General features: G+C 51.0%; 1 protein-coding gene across 12 annotated transcripts in view; it reads right to left on the reverse strand.

Moving 5' to 3' along the window:
* NCOR2 (nuclear receptor corepressor 2) overlaps nt 1-19,785 on the reverse strand; it is a 238,186-nt gene that overhangs the window by 88,565 nt on the left and 129,836 nt on the right. For all 12 annotated transcript variants that reach the window (XM_032705362.1, XM_032705361.1, XM_032705360.1 and 9 more), the window contains 3 exons: nt 16,226-16,282; nt 11,142-11,194; nt 431-497 (listed from right to left, as the gene is read on the reverse strand). In XM_032705362.1, the coding sequence (XP_032561253.1) occupies nt 431-497; nt 11,142-11,194; nt 16,226-16,282 (177 nt within the window). The remainder of the gene's footprint in view (nt 1-430; nt 498-11,141; nt 11,195-16,225; nt 16,283-19,785) is intronic.

The following is a 19,785-nucleotide window of genomic DNA, read 5'->3' on the forward strand; positions in this document are numbered from 1 at the left end:
GGATTTTGTTTTAAACCACAAATTCCTACAACGTTGCTCTGTGGTCAGCTGCAAGGAGTCAGAGCAGCAGACCATTTATCGGAAGCAGAGTCAGCTTGTTTCACACCTCTCTTAGGGTTCAATTACTCACAAAATAGACATTTATGCTGTGAATAGGCTTTCTGAGATCAGTGATGGGCTCTGCTGTGATTAAGCCAACCCCACATGTTTGCTCTGCGGGGGGCACTTGCGGAGGGAGGTACTGCCTGCAGCAGGATCAGGGACCTCTACTTCACATCCATGTTATTTTAAGCAGAAGAGACTCCACAGCAATGCAACAGATAAAGTACCGAGCACCAGCACCTCTCTGCTGGAAATCATCCTTTTCTCTCTCACTTAATAAATTACACGGCTTTATACGTATAAAATAAGGTCTAAGGGAATCACTCACCCACTGTTTGCGCGCATGATTTCTCCTCTTAAAGTACAAAATTAACTTTTTCCGCATTGCCTGGTTTCTGTAAAGAGAGAAAAAAAGATGAGATCCCATTAAAGAGGAGGCTAAAATACACAGCCTGGTTTTCCCCCCCTCCCAAAGCAGTTTGCAACACAGTTTCCACCTTAACTCGGAATTACATCAACTTCAGAGCAGCAAATGCTGTTATCTGGGAACTCACACCAGCTTAGAGAAAGACAAACAAACCCTCCGACATAGGGAACCTCGCCCATATCTGTTGACGTGGACTAAGGTTCAGAACTAAATTCATAAACTCCCAGTTCTGTGAACCTTCCCTGTTTGCTCAGCATCGCAGGCGGGCAGACACTCAGCTCTGCATCTACCAATGGGTCAGGTTGTTTCTTCATTATTTTTACAGGTTGATCTGCAAAACGTCAGTGGGATGCCAAGAGTTGGGGGGCTCAGGCCAAGCTCTGCATGGCAGGAGGTGACCCCCCCAAACACCCCAGTGTCTACGGCCAGCAGTGATGGGGCTGTCGGTGCACACGTGCTCCCAAAGGGTTGTTCAGCCTGGGCTCCAAGGTGAAGCCTCCTGCATAAGGAGGCAGGATCACAGCAGGGCTTGCAGCACTTATCTCCTGACCTCTTGCTTCCTTGGAGCCGTGCCCAACAAAGCTGCAAACAACCAGCCACGAGAGCTCAGCCACTTGCAGAATTAGGACCTCAAGGGAGAAACCAGCCACCGCAACCCCAGTGTCTGCCCAGACACCACCCTGCTTTTCTTCTTCTTTCTAAAGGCAGCATGAAATAACTGCTCAAATAGAAACAGCACCAGAGGTGAACGGAGCTGGAAAGGCTGCAGGAGCTCCCAGAGCCCGCACAAGCCCCAGAGCTGAGCTCCTGTGGTTGTTTCTGTTACTAATATTCACAGCAATAAAATCTCTAGGTAAAAGGTATAGATCAGGGGCAAAGGAGTTTCCTTAAGTCTTCTATCCTGATTAAAGGCAGAGCTGCAGTGTGTAATTACTGATCAGGAGCTTAGCAGTCTCATGCAGGCATGTTCTGTGGGATTTAGCCGACTGAAGAGACACCCTTGCTGCTTCCTCATTCCCCTCCTGCCTGGCTAGCGGGAAGGGAAAAACCACCCTCCTCTCCCTATAAATCCCTCAGCCTAATCAGCAGCAAACAGGACTGTTTGGGAAGGGGCAGAGGGTTCAGCTCACTGAGAGAGGAAGTGGGGGCAGTCCTGGCTAAATTTAGGGATGGAGAACATCACAGAAAGCATCAACATTTTTCCCTTTTTTAACTCTCTTCTGGCTACACCACTGAACCATGCACTGGCACACACAAGAATGACAATGATCCCACAGCAAGCGCTGTCCTGGGAAACACAGGTCCCTCCAGCCCACTGCTGAGGCTGCACCTCTGCGCTGGCAGCATGCTGGGGGATCCCCTCCCACAGGCATGTGAGCAGCCTTGGGTGAGGGGGCCTTCAACCAGGACCACCTCAGAAATCAAGCACAGCTGCTAGAGGAAAGGCAACAGGATTTAGGACAGGGATAACCCCTTCTCCAGCACAGCACAGTCACATTCAGCTTTGTGGCCTCTTTTTAGTTTATCAAGGAGGAAACTATCAGGCTTGATTCTTCAAGTAAGGGATGAACAAAGAGTCCCTGACCACTGCCTGAGCTGCACATCTTCATTCCCTTTGCCTCTGCCTTCAACCCTCTGATGCAAAAACAGACCTTGATTTCCAAGGCAGTGCTAGCAAGCAGTGCTCATACCAATGGAAAACACCAGCTACCAGCAGGGAACAAGCTCCCATGTCCCCAGCTAGAGCCACACCAAATCCCTGTGCACTCCTGATTCCAGGCAGCACCCACATCAGCAGAAGGTACAGCCAAGTGAGGGAGCTGAAGGCTCCTGCAGACCTGACACGTGGATCCACAAATGGTTTTCTGAGTGAGGGCTTTGATTCTGTTTCAGGAATCACAGTGGCATTGATCACCGGGGGAAGAAAAACCAATAAACCCACGCACGGGGCACTTTCTGCCTTTGCTCTTGTTTGACACGTTTTTACGAGAGACCTACTGCTGTTGTGGGCTGCACTATGAAGCCCAAAGGCCACCTTGTTAGACATGTTTATAACTGTTGCTGCTGCCAAAGGCTTTTCCCTCTGGATCACACAACAGCACCACCTTTTGTTTCTGCCTGTGTGGGGCATCCGTGGAGGAGCCTCAAAGGGGGTCGCAGGTGACTGGCTGAGCTACACCTCACTGCTCATCTTGGTGCAAACAGCATTCACCTGCCTTTAAAGGTGAGGGAAACTGAGGCACAGAGTTGCAGTAACATCTGCCCACCTGTGCAGGGAGGGAGGCATGAGAAACGAGGAGTGGGATAATGCTGTGCCGAATGCTCCAGAGCATCCATCTCCAGACACACAGGTGAGGTCCGTCCGGCAGCATCCAGCACCTGTTTGTCAGCCCCAGCTCCTCACACACTCCTGCATCCCTTCATGTTGCACACAGAGAGCTTTCATCACCGGCCCCAGCGCCGTGTGGTGCCACAGCAGGCAGCAAACCCCGCAGAGACCCTGTCGGACAGATTTCCTTCCATGGCTTCAGCTCCGTGTGAACAAGCTCTGACGGGTCACTGTGCCCAACAGACACATTCTGGTTATTTGTTTGTTTATTCTAATTCTAACAGAGGCTCTAACACAGAGAAATCGCTGGGGTGACAAGCATGCATGGGGATGGTTCCCAACAAGGGGTCATGGATTGTCCCTTGGGGCCAGCCCAGCTACATCAACCTCTGCTCTCCCCACGTCAGCCTGGGTGACATCGAGGAACAATGCGGGACTTTGACATGCTGCTGCTGGATCTGCTGCTCAAGTTCTCGGGGGAAAAAAAGGAGTGTAAATGAAGGAAATTAGCAGCTCTAATGCAGCTGATGTGTTGCCTTGAGTAGTGCATCATGGCTGACCTTGAAAGTGCTAATACAGGCAAAGGCTTAATGGCTCTGCAGCTGCAAAAATCAGGAATGCCTTGAAAGCTGGTTTATGTTTACCACCACCCAGGCTGAGGTAATCAAAGAGTGAAAGGATTAAAACAACAACAAACCCCCTCATGCCCTGAATGTTTTTGCCACTTCATCTTTTTTTCTGTTTTGTTTTGTTTTTGCATAAGGTCAACCTTTCAAAGGTTAATACAATCTCGGTAAATATAAATAGGCTTCACAGTTTATCTTGCTACATGTACTGCTGTTACTTAGAAACCGTTTGCAGGGAGGTTAATTCGGGCCACATGTCTCCGAAGCACACGCTGTGCTCCCTGGGCAAATCACCGAGCCGAGCACAACCGCTGCGGCACAGGCGGGGAAGGTGAGGGCTGTCTGCTGGGAGTCGGGCACGGATGTAACCCCTGTGGAGCAGCACATGGGAAAGGTCGCTCCTGCGAGGTGCCAACCCTCCTCCATCCTCCTCCTCCTCCTCCCCAGCCCGTGGTTTTCTGGGGCACAAGAAAAGCATCACGGATGGAGACCTGAACCGCGGAGAGGTGAAGAAATCAGGCAGCTCCCAGGCAGGAGGAATGGAGGTTCCTTAGATAAAGCAACAGTGACTCTTGTGGGCAGTTTTAAGTATTGCTGGGCTGGCACGTCACACCACGCCGGGTGGGGAGAACACGCGAGCTCCCTGCCCTGTCCTCGGCGGTGTCCCTAAGGACAGAGCAAGCTGGAAAGACACAGAGCCTGCCCAGCTTCTGGCGAGCTGGTGTTTGGAGCCTGCCAGATGGCACATCCTCATCTTTGTGGTCAGTGATTCATCTAATGGATGGTGCCCACCTGCACCCCTGACTTCCCTGTGGCTGTGGGCTCCCTGGTGCACCCATGGGGAAGGACCTTGCTTCTGGTGCAGCTTCACACAGCATCCCCCAGCACCGGCTGCCATTTCCCACTCACCTGCTTCAGAGCAGCCCCAGTCTAACATTTCCCTCTGAAGGCAGCTCTCCTCCAGGGTTAGGACACAACATGCAGTTACCTTCTCTGTGACAAAAGCTATTCCAGCCCTTTGGTCACCAGAGGAGCTTTTCCTGCAACTTCTCTGCTACTCTGCAGGGAGCAGGAGACAAGCCAGTGTGGGTCATGCACCACAGCCTTCTCCAGAGAGACAATGACCATGTGAGCTGCAGATGCCAGGCACAGAGTTGCCTCCAGACAGCCCAGGAAGCAGGATTCACACACTGTCTATACTCTTGGGTGCGATTCTGCAAGAGGTTTTTATCCTCGTATAACTCATCCTCACCTCCCAGCCCCACTGCCCTGACTGGTGAGCCCACACCGGAGCAGGATTCTTGGAACCAGCCTCCAAACCGCTGAGTGAAACCCATCTCCCTCCCTGAACAAAGCAAAGTGAGCCCTGTGGGAGCAGCCGCTTCCACCTTCACTGGTTTGGCCCAAGGTTGTTTTTGTTTTATGGCTTTCACAATGGAGCCAGTTAGGGAGAGAACCTGTAACTCCGACTTTTGAGTTACTTGGCTCAGATCCACACAAATGACTTGGACACGATCCTTCCGGAGGCTGCGATACTAAAAGGATGTGCGTGCACACAGGCGTGTCGGTGCTGGTGTGTACCCACGTGTGGACACTGCCAAAGCCCTGGGATAAGGCTCCCAAAGGATACAAAGAGCCAATGCACTGCGGCACACCTGGCCGAGCCCGCCGAGACCTTCAGCCGGTGCAAGACGAGATGAAAGGAAGTTTGATATTTGAGCAAAACTAATCAGGGGTATTTAATTACACAGGAACGTCTTTCATCAAACAGCCAAGGCAAACAAAGTAGGGACCAAGCTGCAAAGAGCAATGGGAAGGAGGCAGCGAGCAGCTGGCAACGCCACTGTACAGTGAGATGGATCACGCAGGCAAGGGTAGGAAACGGAGGAAGCTCCTGGCAACTCCAGCCAAACAAAGCACAGGGGGATGAGGGATCTGCAAATCAGGGGACCCGAGGAGCACAGCAAGAACACACTGAGGTGAAACCAGCCAAGAGGCAATGGAGACCAAAACAGTTCTGTCCCCCCTGGTGAGGCCACTCCTGTTCATCACTGGCATCAGGATCTCAAGCCGCAGCTCAGGGCAGTCACTGACTCCCTGCAGCCACAGGACCCCCTGCAGCGAGGGCAGGGAGCAGGTCACCCTGTTCACGGGTCACTGCACGCATTCCCTTGCTCGCTCTGAAGTGGCTGGAGCACATGGCTCCAGCTGCTAACACACTGTAACCTACTAACCCCACAGCAGGGCACGCTCCTGGAAAGCCAGCTGTTTGGAGCAGTCCCTTCCAATATTCAGCAATGTTTTCTGGGGGAGAAAAGGGAAGCAGATCTTTAGTTAATTTACTCCAGAGCCCTTGAGCACTGGGATGGGCTAAGCCCCCAGCACTGTTGTGCCTCTGAGAGCAGCGTGGCAGAGGTTCATAACTCTGGATGTACAGTGAGGCAGGCTGTTTGTGCCCAGAAACAATGCTCAGGAGAAAGCAGCCATCCCGAGGTCTCCCAGCCTCTCAAATCATGTCCTCTGCAGCTCCAAACTGCACTCAGCACTGGAGGTCCAAACTCAGCACTGTAACTCGTGAAGCAGTTTATGCTGTTAATTCACTGGTTCACACACTGAGGCCAGTGAGATGCTCCAAGGAGGAGATGCCTTGGCAAACACAGGCACCTTGTTATCAGAGCTTGTACTGGCCAGACCCCCAGCACTGCCTGCCCTGTCCCTGAGCCATCTCCTTGTGAAGGTGCTCAAGTGATCCCTTGGGCAGCAGCTACAGCCACAACCACAGTTCCTAGCACCAGATGGGAAATTCCTGCCCATCCCCTTTAGCACCTATGAGCTCAGGACCAAAATGAGACAAATGCAAGTGCAGAAGCACTTCTGGTCATCAGTCAGGCACCTGTCCTATGCCTCTGTCTTCCCCTGAAGCCCAAGTTGACACTGAAAGTCCAAACGTTGCAAGATAGTCCCCCCCAAAACCAGTACTGGCTTTTCACTGGCAGGAGGAAGAAGCAGAAGGTTGCAGTGTGTGTCTCCATCATTTAGTAATTCATCACCAGGTAATGCTGCTGCCTTGGTGCATGCCAGTAGAGAATAAAAGAGATGAGAAACCTTGAATGGGATGAGCAGGGAGCTGCTAGGTGAATTTCTAATGAGGAAAATGTCTACAAGCACTAATAAAAAGACCTGAAAGAGAATGCATTAGTAATGACAGGGTTTGAAAGAACATTTGTGTTACATGTCAGGCTTCAGCTATGAATTTAGAGGCAATCCAGTGCTACTAAATCCCCTAAACAGCAAGTAATGAAAAGATGTTAAATTTCCCAATGTGACAAGTGACTTTGAAAGCCACAGTTGTAAGACTTTCAGAAGAAAGCTGTTCTGCTCTTGGGGGGGGGAGGGGGGCATTTAGAAAACAAAAAGATATTCAGAAGCCCCAAAACCTCTCTTAAAATCCTGACTTTAGATTTTGATCCTGCAGTGGCAAAGTTCCCCCCCTCTCCCTGAGAAGCTCTCAGCTACAGACAGCAATCCAAATGTGCAAATATTAACAGTACACTCAGCGCTGCTGCCACTGGATCCGGACACATTAGAAAAGCCAAATCACACCAAGCTCTCAATCTTAACTTTACACTCAGAGCCCGGTTCTCCAACACCTCTCCGAGCATCTCAAGGGGATGCAGCCTGGTTTCACCCTGATGTTCCTGAATTTCAATGTAACAGCAAGGAGAAGCTCTCAAAGGGAAGGTTTAAAGCAAAGCCTGTGAACAGCACCTTGCACACACTTACCCTGGGCTCTTCACTTTTCCTTTTGTGTGCTTTTTCAAGGCTCAGAAGCTCACATTTTGCTTTCAAATACAAATCTCACAGAAGATGACTGCAAGATGACTGCTTTGGGAAAGGGGGGAGGAGAGTCCTACCAGGCTGTTTTTCATGGCTGACCGAGCAGGAATCTCCCGCCGCAGAGACGAAGGCCCCCTTGGAGACTATCTCTCCTAACAGACAGCAGGTAATTGATCCTGCTCAAGTGAACAACATCTTGTCATTTTTCAAACACTTGGAGGAAAGAAGGTTAATATCTTTGGAGCCAGGAGTCTGGGGAATACGTAAAGTCACTACCGTGGCAGGGTGGGAAAGGCATCTCTCATCCTTGTACATCCATCTGGCAAAGCACTGACATAAGAGACCTTGACCAGATGCACTGGTGCTTCACTGGTGCACCAGTAAGTGCCTTCTGCATTTGTTGTATTTCATCAAAATGTAAAAAAAGGGTCTTTGTAACCTCTTCAACTGATGCAGAATTACTCAAGTGGTCTCCAGTTGTGTTCAGGGCTGTGACTCATCTTGAAGGAACTTGCTGGTCTGTCGCAAAGCCAAAAAATTTTCACCTTGAAAAACAGCCAGGGCCAAGCCAGCTACAGGGGCAAAGCTCATCCCATCCCTAGGAAATGAGGGCACTAAACACCGTCTTGCTCTCTTCTTTCCTGACGAGAGAGCGGCACAGCCCTTCCCTCCAACAGAGCAGGTATTTCAAACAGAAAGGACACAGTCCCATCAAAGGTAGGTCAAGTCTTTGGAACAAACCACTCAAGGGTGCCTTGGATCCCGTGGCAGATGTAGCATACAAAATTAACCATGTTTGCTCGAAGCCTGCACTCACAGGTGAACCGAAGGGACCGCGCAGACGGGTAACAGAGCACAGCCAGGCAGCTAAATAGGACTTAAAAGCTTTTGAAGCTGCAAACACTGGAATGAACTGGGGCATGAAATTAATTTTAACTGTACTGAATAGGAGACAGGCCATAAAACTCCATGAAAATAAGAGACCGGTAACATTTTAGTAAGAGCAGAAATCCTGCCGGTAACTCCCCAGTCAGCTCTATTAGCATACGTGACTCATCCCAACTGAAAAGCAAAGCAAACAAGAAGGGAGAATTAAATGAGTGTTGCAAGGCAGAGAGTATGGCTGTGAAGAAATCGAGGAATCCTGGCTTTGTGATATTCAAATGCCTTCCCACTGACATTTGCAAACATTCAACTGAGAAAAAAAAAAATCCACACCAGGAAACATTAAAAAAAAATCAACCAACCTATAAAAGGTATTTGTGATAGTTAACAGCCTGGCCATCTTGTGCCCAGGTATAAGGCTCCAAAACCACCTTCGCGTGGCAGCAGTTTCCACTTGGCAAAACGCAGCCAGGATGCAATGAGGGTTTGTGGACAGAATCAAAACCCAGATGATTCTCCAGCAATCTGCCAAAAGGCTTTTTCATCATGGCTAAATCTGCATAGGGTGAAGCTGTTCAGAAGAATCTGCATCCAATTACACCTTGGCAAAATATAACCTGTGGTGTCCTGGCAGCTGTCCTGGTGCTCTAATGCATCTGGCTGGTGTCTCCCAGCACCCTGAGGATTTCCTCCATCTCCTATGGAAACAGCCACCTCCAGGCTATGGAGCAGAAGCTGCTCTTCTGAAGCAGAAAGGCATAAACATATTAAGAACAAGGGAAAGACAAAAAATAACTTCAAATGCATCCCGTGGAAAAGTTATAGTTATATATATAGTTATATATAGCTATATAGTTATATATAGTTACATATATGTGAACATCCAAACATGACTTGGTCAAAACAGGAAAGTTTAGTATCTTTTCCTCTTGGTCAAAGGACCCTGAATTATTTGCTTGGAAGAATCACTGAGATCTCGATTTCCTATCTGCCTCCCAATCATCCAAATGTGCTTTAACGTGCAGCAGGGACACGGAGATGGAAAAAAGGACACACCAATTTCTCTGCACGTCCATCAACAAGTAGCAAAGTGCAGATCAGACCCCAGGACCTCTGAGGCAGACCCATGTCCAAAAGCAGCCAAAATCTGGAGCCCAGATCGCTCAGGGGCCTTTCTCTGACCTAGATCTGTAACTGCACTCGGCTGGCATCAATAACCAGCTGAAGGCAGCTAATTGCCAGGTTTCTGGAAGGAGGAGACGGAGGCTTTTCATTAAAATGTGTGGTTTCCTTCCCGTATTTTTGCAGCATTAATCACAGAGAACATTAACCCCAAGCCTGCCTGCTCCAGCCTCTCCTTGGTCTGTCACCACCACCACTACAGGGACTGCCGCTGCCCAGGGTGGGGATAACCCTATGGATGCCTACAGAGGCAGGGATGGAAGGGAGCACGTGCTCCCCTGGCACGGGAAGCTGGTTTGACTGGGCTTCACCTCTTGTCAACAGTTTCACTCCTGACCTGCGCAGTCAGTTCCCTCTTGTTTGTGCCTGTCTTTCAGGCAGCAACTCAGGACAGGAAATTGTTTAAATCACAGGAAAATGTGATCACAAACCCACAAATATTGGCAGCGGAATGGAGAGTGGGTGAAATATCTGGATCTACTTTTTAACTCGTTCTTTCAAGGATAAAACTTGCAATCAGCTTGAAATTGCCACCTTCCGTGCCTGGATTAGGATGGCTACGGGGCCCTTCAAGGCAAGAGAAGGTCCCCAAGAGCTGGTAACTTCCACACACCATCAGTGCCAGGGGTGAGACACAACCAACAACACAGAGAACACGTCCTTGGGCCAGCACCTGGTGCTGCAGAAGATGCTTTATCAGTTGTCAGCCCACTGAACTGACAGGCACCCCCTGAGCCCCATGGGAACCGAAGGGCTGGGGGTGCTGCTGGGTTTGAATGTTTTACAGCAAGTGCATTGCTGGGATGATCCAGGAAGCCTTGGGTGGAGCAGGAATGGAGCGGGGCCAGGCAGCGAGCAGGTCACGTCACCAAACCCTCCCCACTGCAGCCCTTGGGGATAAGACAGCCCCTAAACACCACCAGCTCCCATCACACTCCCCTAGAGCAAAGGTACAGGAACTCTTCCCCTATAATTCTCTGGGATCAATTAACATACTGCTGAAAAGAGATTATTAACTTTTGTTAACAGATTATTAAAGATGATTATCACCAGCTGACCCAGCCTGTACCAAAATAGACACGCTGCAGGCAGCTCAGAGCAATCATCAGTTCATTCAAGGCAGATAAAAAGTTTCAGATCTGGTTTGACTATTTAAATTTCCAACAATAATCACAATTATCGCTATTCTCATTATCTGTTACATTTCTTCTATGTTCAGGAAGTCACTGTGGTTATTAAACGCACGCTGATGATTAAATCATGTATTGAGGTGATAAGTCAAATTAGATGATTGCTAAGTCTCAGTAAGTATCTTTGAAACAACCAGTTGTTATTAGACATTCAAGAGGTCCTTCATGAAAATCTAATTGTAATTGCAACTTTCCATTTTACCTCATCTTTCTCGCATGCAAACACACACACACACGCGCACACACACACACATATGCTGGCAGCTGATTTTGTACTTCAGTATTGGTGAAATACAGAAGAAAGCACTCAAGGTGAGTGTTCTCTGGGAAAGCATCAAGGGACTGGCCAGGATCTGCATCCATCCCCCGAGAAAATCAAACAGCACCTTCAGCATCCGCCTGAAGCTACAGCTCCCGACTGCTGGGCTCCTGGAGCTGCTCTGATAGGATGTTTACAATTCCTCAGCAGTTTTAATCCAGGTCTGGGAGTGAGCTGGCATCCCTCCCGCTCCAGTCTAATGCCCAACCTGACATTTAAAACAGCTTTATTGCCACATACTTACATTTTAATGTTTTCATGGTACTGCCTGGTGTCTGAAGGCTGGTTATATAATGGCTGAAATAAATAAGAAAAATGAAAAGGTATAAAAGGTACAGTCTGACATTTAGAAACTTAAACCCATCAGAAGCGCTGCCACCTCGGTGCAGGTTCCCAGCCCAGGCGACCGTCCCCATGTCCCCAGCCCCGCTCCCGGCTGTACTGGAGGGTGCTGGCTCCCCGCAGCGCCGCTCGAGTCCTGGTGCATCCCGGCTCAGCCCGTGGGAGGGCAGGCAGTGCTCGAGTGAGCTGGCTCAGAACAAGCAATTTGCGACGTCGTCCAGATAAACACGGCACGGCGAGGACGTGGCTGTTATTCACCGACTGAAAACGCAGTGCGCCTCGGAACATATGACACGGGGGAGGCGAGGGGAAAGGGGGGCTTGGGGAGCGGGAAGAGACAGTCTGTGTGCTGCAAGTTGTTATGTCTACGCGGCAAAAGCCTGCCTGAGCTCTCCCAGGGAGCCAAGCGCAGGCAACTGCAGGCAGGACAAGCGTTCGCCCCTGGGGTTTCCAGCAATTCCAGGGGTGGGTTGGCCCCTGCGCATGTCCCACAGTCCCCCAGCACCCATATGTAGAGCAATGATTGTCTGTCCCTCAGGAGAGGCAACTGGGCTCCAGAGGACAAATGTTTTTCCCAGAGTTGCCCCTTGGAGAGCCCAGTGATTGTGGTTGTCTCCAACACCAGGTGCGAGCACCCATCATGGGACTGCTCTGCCCCCCACATCCTCAGTGCCGGGGACTTCCATGGGGAGTCAGGAGAGCTGGATCCATCCCTTGTCACCTTCAGGTGGTCACTGCCCCTGATACCTCTCCTTTCCCATCTGCAGGGTGATGTACCCTTGGGAACCTGCCATGATACAGGGTCCCACCTCTGGAAGGGAGATACCACAGAGACCACACTCAATTCCACCCATTGTGATTAACAGTTCAGGCCACACTCTAGGACCTGCCATCAGTTGTGTCCACACCAACAAACTGACAAGATGCTCAGGATTGAGGCCTTCAACACTTCTAAGTCACTGTCTAAACTGCTGTGAATATGTCCAAGACTGGGCTAACGCAAAGCTTGTCATGGCCCAACCATCACCAGCAACTGGGCATCTAATGACCACAGTTCAGGTCCAACCACAGAAACATCATGCAAGTACTCAGGTAGTTCATCCATAAACCTTCCCCAAACCAGCCGTGAACATATAACATCTGTGGCCAGACACAGGCATAGGGACATGTGACATCCAATTCCTGGCTGAAGGCAGCATCCTGGCCATGGATACTGACACACCAGCTCACCCTCCTACTGTGGTCATGGGGCTGAGGCTACGCTCAGAGTCCACTTGATTTCATCTCAGATTAAACACAGGAAAAGAGCAAAACATCTGCTGAGCATCTGCTCAATCAGGTGAGCAGCACAGGGGACAGGACCTGCAAACAGAGGTGGGTTCCTTTCTCCTCCATTTCGAAGAAGGTGTCACTCTCACCTCCTACACGGTATCTCCCCATCACCATCATAGGTGCTTGGCACAGAAGCCTGTTTTTCCACACAGCCAGCCTGTCTCTACTGCTCTTTAAAACAGAAGCTGCCTCACTTCTCCCCTGCCACACACCGGGACAGCCACATCGATCCGCACAGAACACAGACTGAGTGTAGCTCTCCCTACTCTCTGCAGCCCATCCTTGCTGCATCTTGGCACCAACAAGCCATCGGCTCCTTTTTCTGGCTGCCCTTGGACATGTCCCTCCTTGCTGGGAAAGCACATGTAATCCCCAGGCGGAAGGGGCACATAAGAGGCAAGTAATCCCCAGGCAGAGACACAGTGAGATGAGCCGCCGTGTTCCAGGAGGGATGTGGGGCTGATGGCAGCATCCGGGCATCTGTTACCTGGTGAGGGGACAACAGGCTGCAAGTCTGCCAGGAGACACCTGGCCACCCCGTGCTGGCAGAGCCAGTGCAGATGAGAGGGACAAGCAGGTTCTGCTGAAGGAGATGTTCTCAGTGGTGTCCCTTCCCCAGGGGCGTTTCAATCGTGAATCCTCTCAGAGCTGCTGGTTTGACTCCAGGCTCAGAGCTGGCTGTGCACTTCACGCTTGGAAAGCTCAGAGGAACAGAGACATCCGTCTCATCACGTAGCTCGAGCGAGGCAGGTCTGCACCAGGGAGAGAAGAAATCGAGCCACAGCTCCAGAGCATCACATCCACAGTCACCCTGGACTGGAGGAACTGCTGGGTGGCCTTGACCAGTGACTGTCTCTTGGAAGAAGAATGCAGGAACTGGAAATACTGATAAATTAAAGTGTTTCTCTTCCCTTTTTGCTCATCAAAATTGAAGCAAAGAAGCTGGCATATGGCAGGTCACAGAGACCTTCCTCCTGGGAGAAGCAGTAGAATTAACATTTTGGTTTGGACCTGGGTTAGAAGATGCTCATGTGCACATGCACATTAGGGATGCCCTGACGCCACCCAGCTCACCAAAAGCTGATTATTCCTTTCCATTACAACCTATCTATGATATAAACAGCCACTTAATTCTTAGTAAGAAAATCTAAGTGTTAGCAGACAAGCACTGAAACACATCACTTTAAAAGAAATGCCCAAACACTCAGAAACAAGGAACTCTGGGACCCAAACACAAGATCCATATGACACCAGCATCTCAAAGAGATTTCTGTCTGTACAACAGCCTCAGCATTTTAACTCAACCCATGCAATGGAGGAAGCCTGGGAGACAAGTTCTACCTACCCAGAAGGAACTTATCCTCACAGATTAAATAGTTAAAGAAACTTTATTATCAGCATGCTGTAAAACAGCATCTTCTCTCAGAGCTGTCTGCAATCTGCAGAGGAGAAGTAAGGAGAAGTAAAGCTGACAGGTCAGATGGGTAAAGGAACATATTCAAAACATCCATAGTGCTTTTCTAGGGTTAGGGACATGTAATAAATTTCTCTGGGGAATGACATTTAAGAAAAACATAATTGCAATGCAAAGCTATTACTGGGAAAGCCCTGGATTTACTGAAAGCTCTTTAGAAATAAAACAGAACAAAAGGTTTCAATTGCTTTCTGGCCACTGCAGGGTTCAGACAACATACCTCAAACACATTTCTCCCTGGGGAAAACATGGGGTCATTTTTTTAAATGGTACCACTACACTGGAGGGATGAAACGAGCAGAGTCCTGGTTTACTGACTCAATCTCCTCCTGACGTAGATGGAAGGTTCCCAAGACCTGAACTGGATTCCTGCTTCCTGGGAATTCCTGGGCCTCCAGTTCCATCCTGCCAGCAGCACTCAGGACCCAGCAACCTCCTGCCTCTCTGCCATGACTGACTGATTCCTACTGCGACCTCTCATCTCCCCCCATCAGCCCCATCACGCTGTCACCGAGGCAGTGACATCCGGCACCATCACCGCTCCAACTGCACCAACCAGCTCTCTGAACAACCAGAGCAAGGCATCCAAGCAGAGCCCACAGCAACACATGACCCTGCGTTCCATTGACAGCCACACCTCTCCTTGCAGAGACTGGATTGACACCAGGATGCTCAACCTCCCTTCAGGAGACTCCCAGGCTGTGGCAGCCCCAGGGCTGGTGCACGTGGTGTGTGACACTGTGGAGCAGGTGGGAGCATCAGGCAGAGAGTGCAGAGCTGCTCTCCTTCCTGGAGCTGCTTCCTTTCCAACTCAGAAAAAGATCTGACTATTCATCTTGTCTCTTGCAGGCTGTTGGCAGCTCCCAGTGCTGCTGTGCCCAACATGGCGCACGGGCTGGGCCATAAGATGAGACAGTCTGCAAGATGCACACAGAGTTCAGCTTTGTAGGGTTTTCTCAGAGGTTTCCTCTTTTCCCCTGCTCTCCAAGGAGTAACGGAGGGCGACAGTGGAAAGGTTTGCACTGGGCTCTGGTACAGCTCTCCTGTGCAGTGTCAGCACCCAGGGACAAAGCATCAACAAACCAAAAAAAAGAAAAAACAGGAGGAAAAAACCAAACGGGAGGAGGAAGGAAAGGAGATGCAATGTCTTTTAGATGAGGAAGCACCAACCCCAGGCACTGCCAATCTTCAGAGCAGAAAGAGCAAAGGGTTTGACCCTGGTGACTCAGAGGAAAAATAATGAGTGTTACCTCCCCAACAAGGAAGTGGGCTTTGACACGTACAGTAATTCCCCTGTGACCTCTCCCTTACGCACCAGGGAAGACAGTGATTAGTACCACCTCCACAAGGCAAGTCCAAATTACAGCTGCGAAGGCCTGTGTGCTGCCTGCTCCTACCTCACAGGAATGGCTCCCTCCATTGCACCCCATGGCTGGTACAAAGCAGGAGATGCTCTGTCCGGCTGGGTTCGATCCTTCCACCAGCACTGCTGCCAATGCACCTATTCCAGGCACCCTTCGCCAGGACTCAGCCCCTCAGTGGTTGTTTCCAGCCACCCCTCCACCAATCAGTCCTTTGACTTACAGATAGATTTTGCTGGATGAGGGGGTAGCCCAAAATTGGCAATTTATTCTAAGTTGTTCTCAGATTCCCTGTGCATGAGGGAGATTGAAATAGGAAGCGTGCGAGTCCTGATACCTGCAGGTCATCGCAGCTGCGGCCAAGCTGTGCTCACAGAGCACCCTCCAGCACCCTCCTCCCTTTACAGTGGGTGGGACAGAGGAGAGTCCAAGCACCCATCCCTCCACACGGCACCTCGAGGTTGGCTGCCCAGACAGCAGCCCCACAGCCCCAGTGCTGTGGCTGCCACCAGGAGACAAAGCCATCAGCATCCCGAGTGGAGGCCGACTGTGTCCAGATCTTCTGCAGCACACGAGGAAGGAGCCAAAGGGTTAAGGCTCTCCGAGGAGGGCTCTGTTTGTGTGTCTGCCTGTGTTTCAGTACTCATCTCAGTCACTTTGCTTCCTGCCTTGGTGCTGTGCCAGCGAGAGGTCCAGGCCAGCAGCAGGCTTCCTTCTGACAGACAGACACACACACAGGGTGCCGCGATCGCTCACCGCCCAGGAACCTCTCCAAACCTGGCCCGGCTCCCGCTCCCCGCAGCCAGAGGTAACACTCACCAGCTCCACCTGGGGACCCAGTCCTTCCAGGATCCGGTGGGCAGCCTCCGCCTTCTTCTGCAGGGAGGAAAGGGGACAGAGAGAAGAAAAGTTATCTGTGCCATTACAAGTCGCAGCCCTCTGCTCCAGCTCTCCCTTCTGCTACAACCACTTCCAAAACATCCACAGAGCCGTCACAAATCCCACCCCTGCCTGCAAGTGGGTGGAAAGGTCCAGCTCAGCCCCTGGACCCGCAGGAAAACCCCACGGGCGAAAGGCTCTGGCACTTGAGTTATCATGACTTTAATGCATCCAAGCTCTGCCCGGGAAGTGACCCGAATCCCCGACCCCTCGGGGTGCCAGGCGGGGGATCGTGCCCGTTACCTCCGCACGGCCGCCCTGCGAGGAGGAGGAGGGCGGGCAAGCCGGCACGCACGCAGAGATGCCCTTTCTAGGATTCATCGCTTCATGAGCATGTGATCGTTAGATTTGAGCTGCCCTTGGCTCCTCGTCATGCTTTCGCTTCCCTCCCCTGCCTGCCGCAGAGGAGCCCTTCTCCGTCCCCCTCCCGCCCCCGGCCAAGCTACCTAGTGCTTATTAAAGGGAAAAAACCACCCAGGAACACGTGTCAGGGGCTGTACGGTGGTTACTAATTAAACAGGCCTGAAAAAAAGACATGGGTTGGCTGCAGCAAGAGCCTAAATAAAAGATGACATTTTCAGTAAACAGTACTTCCTTGCAAAGCCAGGCTGTTCAAGGGGGGTTACTGACAGTCTGATAAATCCAGATTGCTGCACGCTGCCGACGCCACGGGCTGAGCTGTTAAAGCCAAATACCTGACAGCGAGGAGGACAAGGAGATGGATTTTCAGAGGTTCAGATAAAATAGGTAGTTTTAGTTATTTTTGGGTAGGGGAGAGAGAAAACCCACAGATGCCTAAAACAGGGAGCTGAGCCCCAGGGCTGGGAAGCAGGTTAGGGCTGGGGTCTGGTCTTGTGGCAGAGCCAGTGGGGCTTGGCAAACCCTAGGTGAAGATCCCCCGGGGCAGGGAAGGGATTTCAGCTCGAGGGGTCTGTCTCACAGTGCTCTCCAGCAGCAGCGACTTCTCACCTTCACACTGGCTCAGGGCAGGATGAGTTTCCCAGGGTCTCAGCACAGGAATGTCTCACCAAAGGCTGACACGCGGCCCTGCCGCTTCCCCCGCGTCCACCCTAACCCCCCGCCGGTGCCGAGAAGCACTGATGCAGCTGTAGGTGTGCAAGCACCCCACCAGGCTTCGCACACCCACACACACAGTCTGATCTGCCAGCGTGCACTTTAGCAGAGTCGGCCCCGAGCAGCTGTGTGAGTCACCCTGCCCCCGGTCGGGCTCAGCGCCCTGGAAAACAGCCCTTGTCGAATGGCTCTGGCCAAAACCAGCCCTAGCCCAGCTGCAAAGCCTGCACCAGGTGCCTCACCACAGCAAGGCGACCAGGAGATGTCCAGTTCCTCTATTTACTTTTGGTCGGGATGACACAAAGCTTGTTTGCGATTTAGAAGCAACTTCAAGGAGGCTGAGAGAGATGTTACCACACAGCGAGCCCACTCTGGCGCCATCCCCACACGTACACATGAGGCAGGCAGCAGCCCCACTGTTAAGGCATCCTTGCCTGTTATCTGCGGCGCTCCCCACAGCAGACCTTGGAGTTCACAGGTTTCACAATCACTGCATGAAGTTTCCCCCACTGCCCACCTGACTCCGTTAATGGGAATGAGCCAAGTCCGCCCAGAGACCTGCCCCTTGGAAAAATTAATCACACAAGAATGGCTCTCTCTGAGCCAGAGCTTAATATTTTGGTCTCCATAAGCTATAAAATCTGCTGACCTTGGAAAACACCAGCACTGAGGCATTCAGAAGCCTGACAGAATTAAAACCAAGGGGCAAGATTTTCAGGGGGGGTCATTAAAAGTGCTGAAACCACTCTACATCTGCTGCCAAGGGGGTGATTTGGCCAATGCCCTCCTGCCCGCCATTGGTTGCTGGCAAGTAGGAAGCATCAGCTTACCCAAATTTTTTTGATGCATACCTGGGACAGAGAGCAGCAAACCAATTAATGGCAGTTAGCATAATTACAGGTAGAAGACTGCAGCCCCACTCAAGGCAGGCAGTCCCACCATGGGCCTGTTTTCCTGGGCACCAGCACTGGTGGAGGACGCCCTGCCAGAGGTGAATGGCACAGCAAGGGACCAGTGATGCTGCAGGCCTGTGTATACAACGTGATTAACTTCGAGAAAAAGCGGAGTATGTTCAGCTGCTGCATTTGCCATGTTTAGACAACTTAATGAGACAAGCCAGAGGCAAATCACCATAGGCAGAACATGTGGCGAATCAAGAAGAATGGCACAATTTGTCTTGCATTAACCGACTGCAATATACACGTCTCCAGAACGAAAGATCAGGAGGGGAAGCTATTCCGAGCACGTCATATCTTTGTACGTACACAAAGAAATGCCTCTATCTTGAAAGCTGCCCAATTAACACTTGACACCCACTGTAATTGCTGATGCTCCTTGCTGCATTTATCAGATCATAGCAGAACCTTAACGAGCTGTCTGAAAAGCCCAGTAGAGCGAGGTGAGAGCTGGTGGCAGAATTGGAAAGGACATAGAACACCCAGCAGAAAGTTCCCACCATGCTGAGGCTCATCCGTAAGGACAGACAGACACAGGGAGATGTGCTCCTGCCTAAGGAGCCAGTGAGCCAGAAGCCCGACTGGAGAATTTAGGCAAACCTCAAACTGTTCCGGTGCAAAAGCAGCCCCCACCAGATCTTCCGCAGCAGCAGGACTTTTGCTGAAAGACCACTGACAGCCCTGATAAATCCTTTACTTTCTGAAGGCACAGCCACCTAGGACTTGGTTCCAGTATTGATTTCATCAGGAGAGTATGTTCAGTGAGGGACCCGCAGAAGGAAACCAGAGGGTTCATCCTACATCTGCTGAATGACCCCACCAATGCCTGCGTTCCCCTTATTGAACAGAAAGAAATGTATTGGGAAGCAAACCTGAGCCATTACCTCTGGTGAGATGCATAAGGATCCCCACCAGTTATACAGTCCCTCTACAGTTCCACAGCCAGCAGGCAAAGACCCTTTTTCTTGATTTTGTACAAAATCCTGAAATACTGCTCCAGTATTGGCACTGCCAGCAGTGCCATTCATGGAGGGACCAAAGCCCTGAGGCTGAATTTTGCTCCTGTTTACATCAGAGTGCTTTGCTCTGGTACAGCAGCTCAGGGTTTGGCACTGGCATGGGCAGACCATGGGCACTTCTGAGGGCAGGGGCAACTCCTCTGGAGCACATTTCAGCATGACTCACGTGAAGAGGTGAAGCCTATCCCATTCTAGTCCTCCAAGTGCATATTTTGGAGTGAGGTGCCACAAGAAACACGTCTGAACCACAAACACTGCAGGGCCCACAGATCCAGAATGGAACCCGTGGATGTGGCAGGCAGCAGCACCTGCCCCTAGAGAACCTCCCTCATCCTGGGCAGGGGGGCACAGGCAGGGACACAGCACACAGACCACGCTCTTACTCTGCCTC

This window comes from Chiroxiphia lanceolata, chromosome 18, assembly GCF_009829145.1.
Source record: "Chiroxiphia lanceolata isolate bChiLan1 chromosome 18, bChiLan1.pri, whole genome shotgun sequence".
Classification (NCBI taxonomy): domain Eukaryota; kingdom Metazoa; phylum Chordata; class Aves; order Passeriformes; family Pipridae; genus Chiroxiphia; species Chiroxiphia lanceolata.